The 18322-nt window shown below is 38.3% G+C and overlaps 1 protein-coding gene across 1 annotated transcript; it reads left to right on the forward strand.

Moving 5' to 3' along the window:
* Positions 1 to 393: 393 nt before the first annotated feature.
* On the forward strand, positions 394 to 17707 carry drc7 (dynein regulatory complex subunit 7). The gene is made up of 17 exons (XM_084720211.1): positions 394 to 527; positions 1496 to 1661; positions 1815 to 1940; positions 3036 to 3230; positions 3380 to 3523; positions 4092 to 4310; positions 5432 to 5569; positions 6254 to 6323; positions 7451 to 7579; positions 7697 to 7825; positions 9588 to 9769; positions 12750 to 12959; positions 13078 to 13188; positions 14319 to 14429; positions 14572 to 14766; positions 16255 to 16394; positions 17256 to 17707. The coding sequence occupies exons 1-17, from the start codon at positions 394 to 396 to the stop codon at positions 17380 to 17382; spliced, it is 2526 nt and encodes an 841-aa protein (XP_084576337.1). The 3' UTR covers positions 17383 to 17707.
* The last annotated feature ends 615 nt before the right edge of the window (positions 17708 to 18322 follow it).

Below are 18322 nucleotides of genomic sequence, written 5' to 3' on the forward strand. Positions count from 1 at the left end.
TAAACTAATAAAATTAAAGAAAAAACACTGAATGGGAAGGTGTGTCCAAACGTTTAGAAGTATATCACAATTTGAAACATCTGACCTCATTACTAATTTCATTGTAATATTGCTCCTTTTGCCTCATTTTCTCTGTCAGTTGACATTTACTGTATACTGTAATCACTGAGTAGGTCCTCTGTTCAATAAGAATAAGACAAACCTTTCTACATTTCTTTCTTAAACACAAGGTTTGGATTTTCAGTATCATTATACAGACTGTGGCTGGGACAGTTTTACAAACATGGAAATTCTCTGTCGGTGATGATTCATCATGAACTGCCAGTCAAGTTCACTTTGTCCACATCTGCAAAATTGATAACTTCTGTGTTTCTGACTGGTTGTTTATTAAAGATGGAGACTGTCCTGGAGTCGGACAGCGAGAAGCAGGTCAGAAGTGGAGAGATGCAGGAGGAAGATGACGAAGAGCTGGTGAAGATGGAGGGGACTCTCAGAAACGTCCATGTTTCATCTCCTCAGGAGCTTCTGTGAGCATCCATGACCTACAAACACACCACTCACACTCACACACAAACCAGGAGACATTTGTGCCCTTGAATTACAAATCATTTTTAAAATTTAGTAATTGGCAGGGATGCAACAATATATCAAATTGTAATTTAAAAAATATCTCAATACAATATGGAACTATGACAATGTCTGCCATGACCTTGCATTGTATATGATTTATTATTATTATTATTATTATTATTATTATTATTATTTTATTCAAAGGGCTGCTACTGACTGCTGCATTTCTTCAGTTTTTCTTTGTGGCTGCTGTATGACAGCTTTTTTTTTCTATTTTATTAAAGAGAGAAAATAGAATCACTTCAGGCTGAAAGAATATGAACAAAAAAGTGCTGTACACATGATCACAACCCTAATTCCAACAAAGTTTGTTTGTTGTGTAAAACATAAATCAAAACAGAATGCAATGATTTGCAAAAACTTATCAAATTGTTTCCAACTGAATACGGTACAAAGCCAAGATATTTAGTGTTAAAACGACTCACCTTTATTATTATTTTATCAAAATTTTATCCTGCAACACATGTCAAAAAAGTTGGGACAGGGGCAACAAAAGCTTGTGAAAGTTGTGAAATGTTCAAAAAAAACACCTGTTTGGAACTTTCCACAGGTAAACCACGTGTTCATGTCAATTAAAGCGAGTATTTCAACTTAGCATGTTTACTTGATCTCTGATAACACATCGTGGTCATTTATGATTTATTACAGTAAATATTTTGCAGATTTCTTCTTCAAGGTGCAAATTTTTGAAATACAAATTGTAACAGGCCAGTTAGTGTTTACGGTCGCAGAAACCTTAATGACAACAAGAACTACAGCTCTCATTTAAATATTTTTGCATCTAATTACGTCAAGGTTTGTGATGATAAGTGTTAGACCTCATGACGGTGATAGTTGACTGTCTCCACCTGCTGTCCTTCACCAGTCTGAACCTGGAGGCAGATGAGCTGTGTCCTGAGACCTACAGGGTTAACTCCCCTGACGAGATTCGACTGTTGGAAATCACCGACAACTTCCAACGTCAGTATTTATATTTGTATCCTGACCGTAAACCGCTGCTGCTCTGCCCTGTCAACGAATATGGTGTGAAGGTAACAGTAGCTATGCGTCCAGTAGTTGAGCTACTAGTAGTATTTTTGCACCATCTGTCTTCTCTTTTCTCTCTCAAGAGAAGAGAAATACCACCAAGTTGTTACATCACATGTTAAACCACATGTATCTCTTTCTAATTCCTGTGTACTCAGAAGTTTGTGTCGACGTCTCTTCAGCCCACACCAACGGTCCACCCTGAACTGTTCACCTGGGAGGGCTGTGCCTCCTTTGTGGCTAACTTCCTGTCTCTGGACCCTTTGGAGCCGCCTGTGGAGCCGGTCAGTTAGGCAACACGAATACAGAGATAATAATTCAGTCCCATTTCCACCAAGCACTTCAGTTCAGTTCAGATCAAAAAATAGCCTCAACAAGAAAAAAAGAAAGCTAGTAAGTAAATGGATCGCTGTGATTCACAGAAACAACTGGAATCCCCTTGATGAAATATGGATTTGTGTTTGCCATTTTGTTTTGGGTTTTTGGATAAAATCATTCTTCAAGTGATATGCTGTATTAACTAATAATAACAATAATAATAATAATAGTAAGAAGAAGGCATACTTAATTAATCCCTCCTGGGGAAATTATATGTTTTCACTCATTATTTACTCACAGGCCCAAAATACACACACAAACAGAACCTAGACATGCATTCATGGAGAGATGTCAGAGTGACGGTGCCAGTGCCAGTAGGTGAATAGCCACCTCTTCATGCTACCAGTCTACGCTCCATACTGTGTTTTTGCTAGACTTGAACCGGACACCCTCCTGTTTCCATACCAAGTCTTTCTGGACTGAACTACTGATGCCCTAAATTACTTGAATTAAATATTTATAATCTTATTTATATTCTGTGTTTCTCCAGTAATGTCATAAAATATCTGTTAAGACCTGTTCACATACTACCAGAATATCATTTGGTTTCCTCGTCACTTTCATTTTGCCAACAAATCCTTCCCTGAAGTAACGTTATAACCAAGCAACTTGTGTGTGCCTTCTTTGCTTTGTGTATTTCCCCTTCACTGAAGTCAGGTACATATAGATGTCAGGAAGCCTGATTCCTGATCTTTGTGTTTTGGACAAAACAAGACATTTGAGGACAATTTTTCACCATTTGATTAATCATGAAAATAATTGGCAGATTTATGAATGATGAAAATAATTGTTAGTTGCAGCCCTAATCAAGTTGGCTACAATGGAGCTTTCAGGAAAATCAACTTGGATGTTGAGGATGAAAGATTTGCAGTGGAGACTTGTAGAACACAACATTACTTGGAACATACAAACACATGCACCTTCTTTTAAGTGTGTATGAGTGATGGTGACAGTGTGTGTGTGTGTGTGTGTGTGTGTGTGTGTGTGTGTTGCTGTCGTAGCCCCGGTACTTGTTCTCCTCCACTAAGGTGCTGAAGACTCAGAGAGCCACATGTTTTGAATTTGCCACCCTGCTGTGCAGCCTGCTGCTCGGTACTGACTATGACGCCTATTGTGTCAGCGGCTACGCAGTTAAAGAGATGTGTCTTCTCGACCAGAGCCTGCAAGAGTGTCCCCTGCTGGACACCAATGTCAAGGTAAGTCCCACTTGGTTCAGTGTATTTTACTGTATACTTGCTGCCAGTGAACAGCCTGTAAACATGGGTTTTTTCCCACAGTAAGACAGATCTTTCACTCGCTCATCTGAATGTTTGTGCTTGGTTGTGCTTTGTGTTTTTCTGTGCAGAGTGTGATCTCAGAGCACAAACAGCAGGAGAATAAATACACAGGGAAACCTCTGAAGGAGCTGAAGAGTAACTTTCTGACACAGCAAGAGAAGAAGAAACAGGATGACGAGGCTGCGCGGCTTCAGAAACAGAAACTGCAGGAGGTAACATCACCTTTATACTGTCAAACCAACACAGTGTTTTCACTGCAGGAACAGAACACAGAGTAGTCTAGACCTTTCTGTCAAAGAAAGATGTGAATAGAAGTTGACTGGTGTGAAGATGCTCTTCAGATTTGACTTCAGGTGACACTTAAAGTCGCAGAAAAAAAATCTTTCTAGATTTCATGTTCTAGACCCCCATTAACCCCCTTTCTATAACGATAACTCCATCACTGAAAGTATTTCATTATTTACATGTTTCCTTTGTTGAAAAATTTCATTAACATGGTTGTTATTATTATTAAATTCCTTCAAAGTCTTCACTTACATACATTATATGAGCGGCAGAGGTATACAACTATGAAGCTGTTAATCCAGTTTATCAATCATTGTCTTTGTGAAAAATTCATATCAATCAATTTCAGAGGGGCAGCAGGTTTCCTGTTCTGACAAATCATCACTACAACACAAAGGTCCCTTAAATCAAGTTTAAAGTGTGATATTAAACCCCTCTGTCTCACCTCCTCTCCCCCTCCTTTAACTTTGACCTCTTCCTTCTCCTCAGGAACAGGAGAGCGAGCAGCGACCCGCCGACCCCCTGCGAGGACTGCGGGTGCACTGTTGGGTGCTGGTGCTGTCAGGGAGTCGGAGCGTCGAGGAGAACTTTTTCATTGACCCTCTGACCGGGAACAGCTACGCGATTGACGATGAAAAGTTCCTGGGCATCGAGAGCGTGTGGAACAATTTCAACTACTACGTCAACATGCAGGACTGCAGGAACGGCTGCGCTGTGAGTCCACAACAAGTCCAGACATAATACAGGCTACTGTTAGGCTGGGTCACTTTTAAACCAGATTAAAACTAAGAAAGATTCAATTTAAAACCTCAGTTTAGTTTTAAGCCTAAATGGAGACTAAATTTAATTCTGTTGCATCCAAACTTTAAACTCAAATTTAAGATGTGATCCAGTATTAACTTAACTTAAACTTGAGGAGGTTTAACTTTTAAGATAGCTTCCTTTTTTTGATATAGATTGAGCAAAATTATTCTCTGCTAAGCCATCATTAGTGGGCTAACTAGGCTAACCAACTGTCTAACTAACTAGCAAACAATATGACATCTTTTTGCTTTGATGGGAAAAAAATGTAGCTGGCCAACAAACAATAAGTTTTTTTTATTCTTTAGCTGGGTAGCAAACAAAATAACTTATATAATATAATATAATATAAATGTTTAACTAGCTAGCAAATAATATTAATGTTTTTATTTTCTCTTTTTAAATCGCTAACATACAGTTTAACTTTAAAAAAAACATTTTTAGCTAGCTTGCAATATTATAATGTGTTGTTTTTCTTTTAGATTGCTTGCAAACAATATAACTTTTTAAAGAAACTTATTCGTTAGCTAGCAAACAATGCAACATTGTTTGCTAGTTAACACAGAGAGCAGCTGAGTTACCAGTTTCCCCTACTTTTATATATAATGAGGCCCAATAGCGCTTGAATTTATTTTTATTTATTTATTTGAATTTTGGTAATCAAGCATATCCATATTGATTAAACTATTAAATTTTGGTTTACATCAATAATTTAATTACTAAACTGAGATTAGTTTTGAATTGTGCAACAGAGATCTACTTGATTTTAAATCTGTATTAACTCATTTTAAAACTAGCTTTACTAAACTCTGATTAATACTAATCTTAGATTAAATTAATCTTTGTGTGTCATTCAGTCTTATGTTCAGAATCAATAGAGACAATAGATCTGAGAGTCAAGGTAAATACTTAGACCAGACTAGACTGAATGGATTCTATACTCTTCTGTGTACAGTACAGTATCTGTTTTGTGTGTGTGTGTGTGTGTGTGTGTGTGTGTGTGTGTGTGTGTGTGTGTGTGTGTGTGTGTGTAGGACATGATATACGACCTGGACGATTTAAAGCTGTGGGAGCCCATCTTGTACGGTGCAACCAGCAAAAAGCAGCTGATTCTCAGCGTCTTGAAGAAGAAGCAGAATAACATGATGAGCAAAATCAGCAAAGATCTGGAGGTGTGTATGTGTGTTTTTCTGTGTGTGTACAGTTTTACATTTGTGTATATACTGCATGTGTGTATATAGGGATATTTGACTTGAAAGCAAGACTCAGAAACAGAAATAATGTTTTCAAAGCAGAGGGCAGTGTTAGGCAGACAGGCAAACAACTTTAAGGATAAAATTGTTTGCATTTTACTTATTGACAATAAATCACATTAAAGACCAAAACTAACGCACACACCCTCCGTCCTGGAGCCTCAAATACACACTGGGTTTGGATCTACAGATGGGATTTGTTAGTAATAAGAAACATGTAGACTAACGAGCAAAAACATGGCTTAATTTTTTTATTTGGTTTGTCCTTATCTAAATGTCTCCAGCTGCAGCATTTACTTTCATTTCTCTTTTGTAATTTTCCACCTGTTTTTACGCCCAGTAAAAATGTGCACATGAAGAGTGATGATGGAGAGGGAAAAGTTTTGAAAACTGTAGGATTCATTCAGCTATTTATTCAGGACAGCTCAGATGTCATAATGTGAACTGTTCGATAAAGAACAAATAAAAGGGTGGCTGATGACAGCATAGAATTTATTCATCAAAAAAAATTAATTCAAGCCATCCTAAGTGATAAGAAAGAAAATAACGCCACCATTTACTCAAGTTTCCCTTGAATAACTCACCATTGTGTTTGTTTTGAAGGAGGAGCAAGAGCCCAGAGTTTTTGAGATGCCGAGATCCTGGGTCAGTTACATCACTGTCTCAAAAAAAGGTATGTGATGGTACACTGGACATTTGCCTGTCCAGGCCCGTCTCAACTGCAGGTGAGTTTTTTACTGGCATGTCTCGCACAACAGAAACCCTTTCATTTTTATCAGTGTAACTGTCTACACCAGTTCTCTGTGTCTCGTGTCGCCACCTTCATCGGACGGGCGAAAATGGGACCTGCAACATTTAATGGTCCAACTCCACAGTTTAGTACTACATAGCATCAACAGCTATTTTCTCGCATGTACAGTGTGTTTGGAAAAAGAATTCCCTTTTTACTTTTCACTGACCTGAATCCATTCCTCACACATCTGCTGTTGTGTTTTGTGTTTTTGAAAGACGCCAAAAAAGATGCCCCCCTCAAACGTCGTGAGACACCAAGTACTGCTCTTCCTTGAGCCCCCTGCACAACACATCAGTGTGTAGAGAAATGCCCAGTTACAGCTGCTAAGCCGTAATTGGTCAGTTTCTGTCTCACAGGAAAATGCAGGCCTGATTTTCAGACTAAATAAATGAACTCGCACTTCTTCTCCAAATGTTTTCTTCTAACGTTACCCTCACCGCTGCACCCCAACGCTGACACAGACTGTAGTTACCTGTTTGTGCAAAGCGAACGGCTAATGTTACTATGCACATCATGAAAAAAACTTTTGCTTATTCCCAAATTCATGTGTAAAACTTTAACAATTTCAATTTCATTTCTTATCAGGGAACCTCGTATTTCCACCGTGGTGTTGATTATTTATGTTCTACTGGGCAAACCTAGAGAGCATTATTAGATACAGAATTACAGGCTAGACATCCTAACAGTGCAACTGAAAAAGAGGCTTGTCAGCATGCACAAAATAGCTATGAAGATAATAGTGAAGAAAGAATATGAGCCTATTTAGAGTTTGGCAGTCATGCAAATCAGTGCAAAATCAATCCGCTTGAAGCTATTGTTTGTTCCAGCCTCCATCAAACTGCCTGAGGGGAACTTTAAGTTGGTTTTGAAAGTGTACACACACACGCACACACACACACACACACACGCACATAAGTCAGGGTCAGTGTCCAGTCCTACTCCTCTACTAATGCCTTCTCTGGTGGAGTAAAAACTCCACAAACTACTGCCTCTCTATTCTTATTCAGACCTGGAGTCCCCCTGGCCAGGAGGAATGAAGGTGACCCACTACAGAAAGGCAAAGCTGGAGAAGTTTGCACTGTACCTGAGGGTCGACGGCCTGGTCACACGACTGACCACATACAAAGACCTGGACTGTGAGTGTTGAAGAGAAACTTTTGAGTTGATTTTTGGCAAAACCAAAACAGATAGACCAGGGGACAACAGGCAGGGTCGTAACATGTGTTGGTGTGTGTTTATGTGTGTTAATGAAGGTACTGAGGTCGTCAAGGTGAAGGAGTGGTATCGACACAGAAAAGACCACCTGGAGGAGAAGGAGGTCAACAAGGTTGACAACTTCACCACAGAGCGCTTCAGACATGGAAGAAGCTGCCGCCTTATATGTAAAACTGCTATTGTTATTTTCTTCACCATGGCAAAAAACAGTTACGGAGTTCCAAATCCAAACTACATAGTAATAATTCTAATCAGGTTTTGTAGTTTCCAAAAATATTTTTAAAAATCTGGGATGTGGGTGAAGAGGCTCCAGGAGGATCATGGAAAACAAAACACATTATTGCCAAAATAATAACAAACAATAATGATAATAATAATAATAATAAAAATACACCAATGTCTTTGAAAAACAGACAAAAACAAAAAAAAGCCTAGCTTACATGGCATGTACTGCCACGCTGGAATTCCCTGTTCGATCTTTTTTGGACAAATTCTAACAAGACGATTTAAAACTGTGATTCATACAAGATAATCTCAAATTAAAATAAAGGGTAGCTTCGTTATTTTTCACACTTCAAGTGAACATATTGGAAAAGGAGCGAGAGGGAGGTCAGTTATAGAGGCATGAAAAGATTAGAGATTTGTGGCTGTGTACAGGTTCTTACTATGAAGGACAGTGTTTGTTTGTTTTTTAAGTAATCCAAAAGTAATCAGATTAGATTACATTAGTGTGACAAGACATCCTGAAAATGAACTGTTAAAGTAATAGATAATAACATAACAACATAACATATGAATATGTAAAAATGTTCTGATCAAATCACTTACATAGGTTATAATTCCTGCATTTAGTTATTTTAAAAATGTTCTGTTTTTTTTTTTATAGAATATGTATTAGTATTATTAATGTGTTTTCACTTGTCTGTTGTACTAATAAACCATAAATATAAATAATGGATTTTTGATGCCATTTGAACTGTTTATTACCAGAAGTGCAGCTGCTGCTGTAAAAGGAATTTGTGCTAAAAAATATATCTAATATTAAAATTTGTGCTTCATATTAGGGCTGCACGATATGGTAAAAAAAGTTACATTGACTGAAATTGTGATTGCGATATGTGATACAATTAATGGGAATTATCATGTGTGCAGTACAATTTTCATTTTTACAGAAAATAAATAATTCAAATCCTGATGATGTGACATTTGTATGGATCTGTAACAGACAAACATGTCATCTTTCATCTGGAGAACAAGATTTTTAGGCCAGGGCATCTCTGCAGCACTACTGTACACTACTGTGTTTTCTCACACACTGTTTTCAAAACTTTTTCAAAAAAATGTGATTTGGTTCTGGCTCTGTGATTTGGGTATTGTGCTTGACCATATTGTGCTAATATTGCGGTGCAGCCCTACTTCATATCATCAGCAGAATCTGCTGATCTTCATAATGTTAACATCGAATGATCAGAATTATGGTCTGATGTTCCTCTCAGTTATTCTGTACATCCTATACATGCTAAACCGACACTGATTCATTCTGTGAACGTTTGCCATTAATTTGAACTCCAATTAATGTGAAATGGGCAAATAAAAACGTTATGGACCAGCATTGAAATTTTAAAGGAGCTGGTCATTTTATGATTTATTACAGTAAATATATTACAGACTTCTCCTTTGAGTTGACAAATTGTATTATGGATCATTTTGTCTTCAAACATCCTCAGACAGAAGAGAATTTTATTTCCCAGAAAACCCCCCAAAAGCTAGAAACGATCCTGTGATTATGTCACTTATTACAAAAATTGTCATGTAATTTGTATTCAGAAAGTAGAGTGTTAAAGGGGACGTGTGCACGAACAGGAATCCGAGGATTCAGTGTGACTTCAGTGTCCTGCAGAGTGATGATGGGATATTTGTGTTGCTCAGTTCACAGGTACACAGACACTGAGCATGAGATGGAGTTCAGCAGCGGCCGTAATGACGATCTGGTGTGGAGGGTGGAGACGCCAAGCGAAATGACGGAGACTTTTGAGGGCCGAAAAGACTTACTCTACTGCCGGCACGTCGTCTTCAGTGGATCTTCAGGCAGTTGTCCACATGGCCTGCAGGTGAAAAGATGTAAACCAGAGACAAAAAACAAAGGTCACACTTCATTCAGACTTGGGGAGTAACAGTTTACATGTAACAGAATAAGCTTCCTACTGGATTTAACAGATGACATCACATCACCCCAGTCTGGACTTCCCTCCATTGGCTTCCTGTGCATTTTAGAATTGATTTTATGATTTTACTGATCACTTTTAAAGCCTGTCTGGGTCTGGCCTCAAGTTGAAATGTTCATCCCTCATGAGGCAGTACGCAGCCTTAGATCCTCAGGCGGGGCCCTCCTGGCTGTTTTTGAGATACAGCATATAGCATCACCTTGAAGTCCTTATTAAAGTACTGCATTAAAGTTAGTCAAAGTGAATAACTGAATTTAACCATGATGAAATATTTTTCTGGAAAAAAAAAAAAAAAATCTGGGAAAAAAAAGTCACACCTGTATTGCTGTAGTGTTATTTTTGGTTAAATTTGATTAAAAATTAGTTGAAATAAAAATGTAAAAATTCTAACATGATATTAAATATCACTGCATTCTCACCGTTTTCAAGATAATTCCAAACACGTGATATTGACCATCTACAGAATGTCTGTGTTGATTTGAATGTAGACTAGTGGTGATACAGATGTTAACTGAATTTTACGATTTTGAAAAATGTAGAGTGATAGACTTTTGAATTGCTCACAGGTTGCAGTGATGCAGACTTTTATCACAATATAGCGAATGTGCTGAAGAAAATTGAGCTCTGTGGGACGTGCAGGTGATTTTTATTTTGGATTGGAAGTTTGAATTGTGACTGTAAATTTAGATTTGCAGTAATAAGTTGCAGCCACTTTAATCAATCATTACCAAAATTCATGCATCTGCTATGTCATGACCCGAGATTGTGCAAACAGGTATGAATTCATGGAGCCAATTATGAGATATGATCTTTCTGCATAGGTGGTGCCCCCTAGAGGTGAAACAAAGACTACTGAACACATGTCTTGGTTTTCGTGTTGATATCTCAATCAGCAGCGTCTGTAGATGATGCCAGCTCACTTTCAGGACAATTGGCCCAACAGTCTGGGAGGAGTTTGCAAAAACAGGGTTTTGATAAAACTGAGAAAGAGTCAAAGGTTGACATTTTTGAAGCAGAAGACTAATTGAGAAAAGACACAGATGAATTGAACGATTAAAATGGTGAAAAAATATTTTGTCTACGCCAGTGTTGTTTTTGGCAGCCATTTTTGATTTAGTTTTAGTCTTAGTCTTTTGTATGAAATGCTTATTAGTTTTAGTCACATTTTAGTCATTTCTATCCTTGATAGTTTTAGTCTAGTTTTAGTCGACGAAAACTAAAAGGGTTTTAGTCCAGTTGTAGTCATTAATTTTAGTCGAAAAAAATAACGACTTTAAAACATTAAATTGGGCTAATACAGATATAGGAAATTGTAATTGAGGTTGACAGGTTGTGTTGCAATTCATAAAGCAACAGTTAACTCTCTTAACACTTTTGTATTATAACCAGATTTCTTACCAGTTTGATAGTGCTAGCCCAGACTTTCCCATCTATTTTATTTTCTACTGGATTATGTGTAAAGTATATCCATAAATCATCACGTCTTTTCCGCCCACCAAGCCCTTGTGCTGGCGTTGGCGCCATGGTCCATGAACTGTGTGTGTGACTGGCCCAGTGTGCACTGTGCCCGGTGGTGGGTGTGACCAGTGTAATGGCAATTTCAAGTTCTTGTTTCTTGGTGTTGAAGCTGCTTGAGATTCCCAACCTCCCACTGAGTGCACCAAGATACCAGGTCCTTTTGTGCTTCGAATTATCATGTCTAGACCTCTTAACGATGGAAGCATCTGAATACAAAACCCTGCAGAATACCCCTTATGTGTGAGACACACCCTAGGGAGTCGGTGCCGGTACCTGACAAAAGAGTGTGAAAACACTCTGAGTGGGGTGCCGATACCTGCGGCAGACAAAGGGGTGTGGAACGCACCTTAGGGGGCGTTCTTCTGGCATAAATGTTCAGGTCTCCCCATGTTCTGGGTCTTTCTCCACTCTGACCGCTGGTGTGCTGATTGACCTTCTTTGCAAAGAAAATAAAACCTTGTCGGCCGGCAGAAGTCTCTATTTCATTATTCACCAGTAGGGGAAAATTTCCACACCAAACAAAGACAGGATGCAGGTGCATTGCTGATATCTGGCAGACAAATTGCATGTATAGTCGGAGGAAATGCCATGCATTTTGACAGTCCTATAGCCAAGCCACTAACATTTTCATCTTGTCTCCTCTCGTTAACGAAAACAACAGATACATCTCATCATATTTTCATCATCAAAGTCCTATGTTTAGCTTGTCACCGTCTCGTTTTAGTCATGAAAAAAAGGTGTGTTAACAAAATCATTTCGTCATCGTTAATGAGAACAACAGTGGTCTATGCCCAAGCCGTTTTCAAGATAATTATGAAAACTTCATTTTGATTGTTGCAGTGCCACCTTGAGATTAATGAGTGTCATTTTTGTTGCCAGAGTAGTGGAGAAGCATTAAAATCATTTCTAAGTTGACAAAATAATTTTTAAATCAACTTTTTGTGTCAATTTATTGATTTTTTTTTTGGGGGGGGGGAGTAACCATGTGATAAGCAGGATAATGTAGAGTGAGCAGGTCATCATTGTGAAATAAATCCTGACAGAATGATGCAGGACCCCGACGTGTCTAGTATCTTTGACCATAGAGTTTTACATAGTAGTCTCCACTGTATGTTGTTTCCCTGCTACAATATAATAGTATCTGTATTTGTTAAGTACCTTTCAAAACAATGTTGCATATAGAACAGAAACACTCGCCATCAAATTGCCAAAAAATGCAATTCACCATGGTACCACCAAGCACTTAAGCTTAGGGGACTCAAATGGCCATCCCTGGACAGGATGTTTATGTGCATTTGTGTGTGTTTTTTGGGTGTTTGTGTGTGTGTGTGTGTGTGTGTGTAAACAGGAAGTGGTGGAGCATTTCCATAGGAAAAAATCCAACCCAGCCAACAAAGATGTGGCCGAGCGAGCGTTCCTATTGACTAAAAGAATAATCAAGGTGACCTATCACTCGGATCAATTTATCCCGTCAAACAGGACCTTCACCAAACCACGAGAGCCAACAGAAACACAGATGGCCGAGGACTTCACATCTGACTTGGTCACCAGCTTCCAGGTACAGACAACGAGCACACAGAGAGATGCACAGTCGATTACACAGCCTTTCAAACTAAAAGTCTCTGAGCTGGCTCTGGAATGGTAACAACAACGCTTGTGTCTGTGTGGGGTCTCAGGTGGATCTGTCTGAGAAGCCTCTGCAGACGCAGACTCTGTATGAGATGCTGGTGGACCTGATGAAGGATGAGGAGAAGGCACTTGCCCAAATCAAAGCATCAAGGGAAGAGGTAAACGTGTCTTCACTCAGCATCACCTGGAATAACAGTAGAGCCGTGTCCCAGTTTAGAGGTCAGATCCCATATTTGTCAAACTTCTAAGAATGAAACACACAAAACTTAAAAGTAAAAAAGTTTGCATGAGTAATTTACATGTATGTGTAGAGCAGGAATAGAAGACACAAGAATTTACTCTGTCTGCCTTATCTCTTTTAAGAAAATCCTTAAACTTCGTGTAAAGCAACAACAAGCAAAAAATAAATCAATGATTAAAAAATCACCATGTATATCAGATTAGGTCTCAAAATTGTGAAAAAAGCAGTTTTCACAGTTCTGAAATGCTGGGGGGGTGTCCGCCACTACGACCTGAAAACAACCTGAAGCATGGACGCTCCATCTAGCAGCTTTATTGGACATGTCCAGACATGTCTGAGCCACCAGAGCCAGAGGACGGTGACAGGAAGGTGTTTTTTCCCCTCTGTGCCGGGTTGTTGGCACTGAAGTGAGCTGAAGTGAACTGCTGGGCTGATTTGGTGTCACTAGCAATATGTTCATAACTGACTGTTAGGGAAGGTGAGGGTTTGTGTGTCGGTTTGTGGGGCGTCTTCTACCTTTTACACAAAATGAAGACACTCAAGACTCACAACATGCTGGGAGGTTACGGTTTTAATGACTGCTGGCTTGAAAATAAAAAATAAAAAAAGAAAGGGAAATTCAAATTGAAGTTCATTGTCTAGTAATTTATGTTGTTGTTTCATATTGGCTCAACCAGATTATATAGAAACTATTGATTGTGTTAACTGTCGATTAATCTGTTGATTATTTTCTGGATTAATTGATTAGTTGTTTGGTCCAAAAATGTCAGAAAACAGTGGAAACGGAAATCAGAGAATTTTGAAAACCTCCCTTTTTCCTTTACACAGACTTTAAATGAAAAAGTGTTATTATTCAATAAAACAGTTAAAAAGAAACTGGAGGAGATTTTTATTTTGATAGGTTAGGATTTATTTTTGATGTTGTATTTTGTGGTTATTATGGTGGCAGCATTACTGCTTATGTCCACAGGGGGCTGAGAAATCAGCAAAATGTTCCATATAGTGGCTTAAAGTTGAGGACTGTGAAAACATCTTCTGTGTCAGTAGGTGAGACAAATTGTGGCCTGCAGAGAGCAGGAGGAGAAGGACCTTCAGCGTCTCTTATCACCATGGACCAAAACAGAAGCTGCCCGGGTCCGCAGCCAGAAAGAGGAAATGGTAAGACAATTCACCTTTAACACTGTAATTCAATTTAAACTGTCAAAAAAAACACTTTTATGTGGCTAAATTTCATTTCAGTCCAATCATGCAGGATGACACACCTGACTCACTCTTGTTGGTCACATCTCTGCTGTTGCAGAAGCGTCTGGCTCTGGAGGAGCAGCGGTGGCTGCAGGAGAATGAGAAAGACGTCCTGGCTCCCTTCCTGATCCGGCTCGACAACGCAAAGACTCTGAGCGCCGAGAACGCAAGGCAGCTCCACCGGGACTGCTTGGCTGAGTTTAAACAGAGAATGGTCGAGCACGCCAACCTCATTCAGGAGCGTTACAGAAAGGTACAGCACAGGTTTACTAACAGCGTGTGTTACAGCCTTTTTCTACTGCCGCAACTCAATGAAATGTGATGTAACGCATGATGTCACGCTTCCAGGAGCTGGGTTTGTGCACTCCTCAGGGGGTGATACTAAATCCAAGTTCCAGTGCCTGGCTGCAAAACCTCGCTGGTTAATATCAGTTCGCATGTGGTGTATTGCCTCAACTGATTTTCGTTTTTTCAGAATTGCTATCCCAGAGATCGGGAAGAGAGCAATCTGTCGATCAATGTTTATTGCTATGCTGGAAGAAAAAAGACAGTCTTTAGGGATCAATGGATCTCTGTTCAAAGAGTTTGATCCAATTTGAATGCATTCACCCTCTAATTCAGGGAAAATCAATAAATAGATCATTGTCAGTACCTTCTGACATCAATATGAAATTGTAGCTTGATATATAATGGTATTTTAGATGACAGCTCTGATTCTCATCAAACTTATATTAAAGAATAGCTACAACTAAGCTACCAGTAACATTAGTCACCTACTGAATGCAGTGTAAACAAAGTGTGCCTCACTTACATTTGTTTGTTGACAGCTTAACCAACCTGTCATGAAGCCTATGATGATATTTTTCTTCTGAAAACGTCCAAAAGATCATCTTCTGTTATAATAAATTGTTCATTTGTTCATTTTGGTGATAAACTGTTGTCAAGTTGAAATCAATTAGTTAAAATCAGTTGAAATGTTTGATGTCATCACCTGACACGTTACTGCATGAAACTTATTTCACAAAAGTCTTTTTTTTAAATCTAAGATTATTTTTTTTTTAGCTTTTTGTCCTTTATTTGACAGGACAGGGCCACAGACTGGAATCAGGCCCATAGCGTTCCTGACAAGTGTCAAGTGTGCTGCAGAGGACTTTAGACTATGCAAATCAGTTGCAATTTAGTTTCACCTAAGTTGCAAACAACTTAAGTGGCATGAAAATTTCACCATATAAAGCCAGCCTTAGAAGCCTCTGGCCAAAGTGTTTAGAATAAGGCTTTTACATTAGTTACCATGGTTACGCATCACTCACATCATCATCCTTTAATGTGACTTGGCCAAATTATTGTCAGTGTTATTTAGCTTCTCTGAAATGAATGACAAAGAGAAGCAGAAAGAAGAAGATGATGATGAGAATAATTTGTGGAACATCGGACAATGACTCTCTTTGCTACTAGAAAAAAATAGTTCCAACATGACACTGCTCATAACAATGTCTGTGAATTATCTTGAGTAACCGAGTCATGATTTTTGTTATAAATAACACTACAGGCCAGGAGAAAATGTGTGTTTTTGATTTTGGAATGAACTGTTCCTTCAAAGAGGGAGTTTTGTTTTATTACATGTACACAAATTGATCGACCGGAGTGGATCAATGCACCAAAGAAGAATTTAGAGACATTAGAACTCTGCTATCAGCAAACGTTTTGTGGGAAAGCTAACATGTTAACAACGTGTGTTTAGGAGACACAGGAGCTGCAGGAGAAACAGCAGTGGTACCAGAAGAACCAGCTTAACATGACACAAGAAGAGGAGGAGGAGTACTTCACTTACTGCTCTGAGAAAACACTACGAATACATGTGGCCAAGGAACGGCTCAGAATGTACTTACACACACACACACACACACACACACACACACAGAGAGAGAGAGAGAGAGAGATCATCAGTATTTACAATACAAGCTGCAAAAATAAAATAGATAAATTTCTTTTTAACACTTTAATCCTGGCTAGCACCAGCAAGGGTTACTTTTTAGACCAGATTATATCATGATTTAACTTTAAATTTAAATGATCATAATATTAAGAAAGATTCAATTTAAACATCACTTTAGTTTTTACTCTAAACAGAAATTAAATTTGATTCTGTTGAACTGAAACTTTAAACTGGCTGTTTTTTCTGAGATGGACTGAGCAAAATAGTCAAGTTCCTCAAAGAAAGTCAAGAGACAGACTCATCCTAAGTGAATTTTATGTTGCATCTCTTTTTTCACTCCAGTTTATTTGTTAAAACAGTCTGTGAGTTGCTGCCAGGCAGTCTGTAGTTTTCCTTGCTGTGCTGTTGTTTGTTTTTTTAATCTTCTATTAGTTGGCTGTACTGCTGCATTAATTCAGCCATCAAGTTTTTTTCAAAGGAGGAGAAATTTGAGCTCCCCTGTTGAGCCATCATGAAGAAGCTAACTAGGCTAAATAGGTTTCCATTTAATTTTGGTAATTATGCAACAAAACATTCTTAATCTCAAATCTAGACTTGCCCAATTTATACCCAGTTTAGCTAAACTGTGATTAGAATTTACCTTGGATTAAATTAATCTTTGTTAGTGCAACACAGTCACAGTTTAAAGTCATATTACAATGCAAATCTATCGCTTGTCTAGCTGTTACTGGGTTACATTAACAGATTTTTTTGGGCTCAACAGGAAATTCTTTGTCCTAATGTGTGATTCTGTGTGTTCGTTGCAGCCTCGGGGACGGAGCTTCATCCAAGTACTGTGATTTGGATGAGAAGCTGAAACAAGACCCTCGACTGTCCTCTCACCTGAGCAGCCAGTCACCTGTCTTCTTTATTAATATTATGGAAGAACTATAATGAGTAACAAGGTCATGATTTCTGGAAAGAGAAACTGGTTTTGAATTTTTCAAATGTATTTTTGGTACTTTAAGCACCACCAGACTTGTACCATTTAGTCCCATTATATAGGAGAAAAGGCAGACATCTCTCCAAAACAAGGCAACGCACACTAATACAGTTTAGATGGATAAATAGAATTACAGGTCAGAAGAAAAAATATATTTTTGATTTTGGGGTGAGCTGCCCCTTTAATATGTTTTTATCTCTATTATCTGTATGTCTGGAGCAGCTGATGGAATGAAATGCATTTCAAATAATAAAGTTCATGGAGGAGAGGAGAGAACTGCTGCACACTGTCCATCACTTGCATATAACTTTATTTACAGGTACAGTGTTTCGGTCCTGAGACCTTCATCAGGTGAAACAGAGAAATAAAGAACATTGTAAGCAGATAAAGTTAACATCTACTCAACTCTGCTGAGCTGAGTTGTCAGTCTCACAGGCTGTACATGTAGCACACAAGAAGGCACATCACAGCCTCAAAAACATAAATTCACAGTCTGTAATATGCAGACATATAAATGTAAATTAATAACATGATGGCAATAATGATATTGGAAGATCTCTGGGTAACACTATCACACTTTCACTGTTGATGACTTCCCCATGAATTCACCTTTTAGTAGCTTCTAGGCTATAATATAAACTCAATCACATCATTCAGTTACATAGTAGTTTAGACAGATCTAGAGGTTTATAAGTTTACAGGTTTTAGCGTCCTTGAACTCATCAAGTTGCATTTTACATTAATGTCAACTTGGAAAAATGTATTAGAAAGATATTACGTGTGTATTAAAAATATTTGCACCATGTTAATATAGAATACCCATAATACACCTCAGCAGAGTGTTTTACTCTGTATGCATCAAATAAAATACAGATTATGATTATGATTATT

Source organism: Lutjanus erythropterus, chromosome 6 (assembly GCF_056507025.1).
Source record: "Lutjanus erythropterus isolate fLutEry1 chromosome 6, fLutEry1.hap2, whole genome shotgun sequence".
Classification (NCBI taxonomy): Eukaryota; Metazoa; Chordata; class Actinopteri; order Lutjaniformes; family Lutjanidae; genus Lutjanus; species Lutjanus erythropterus.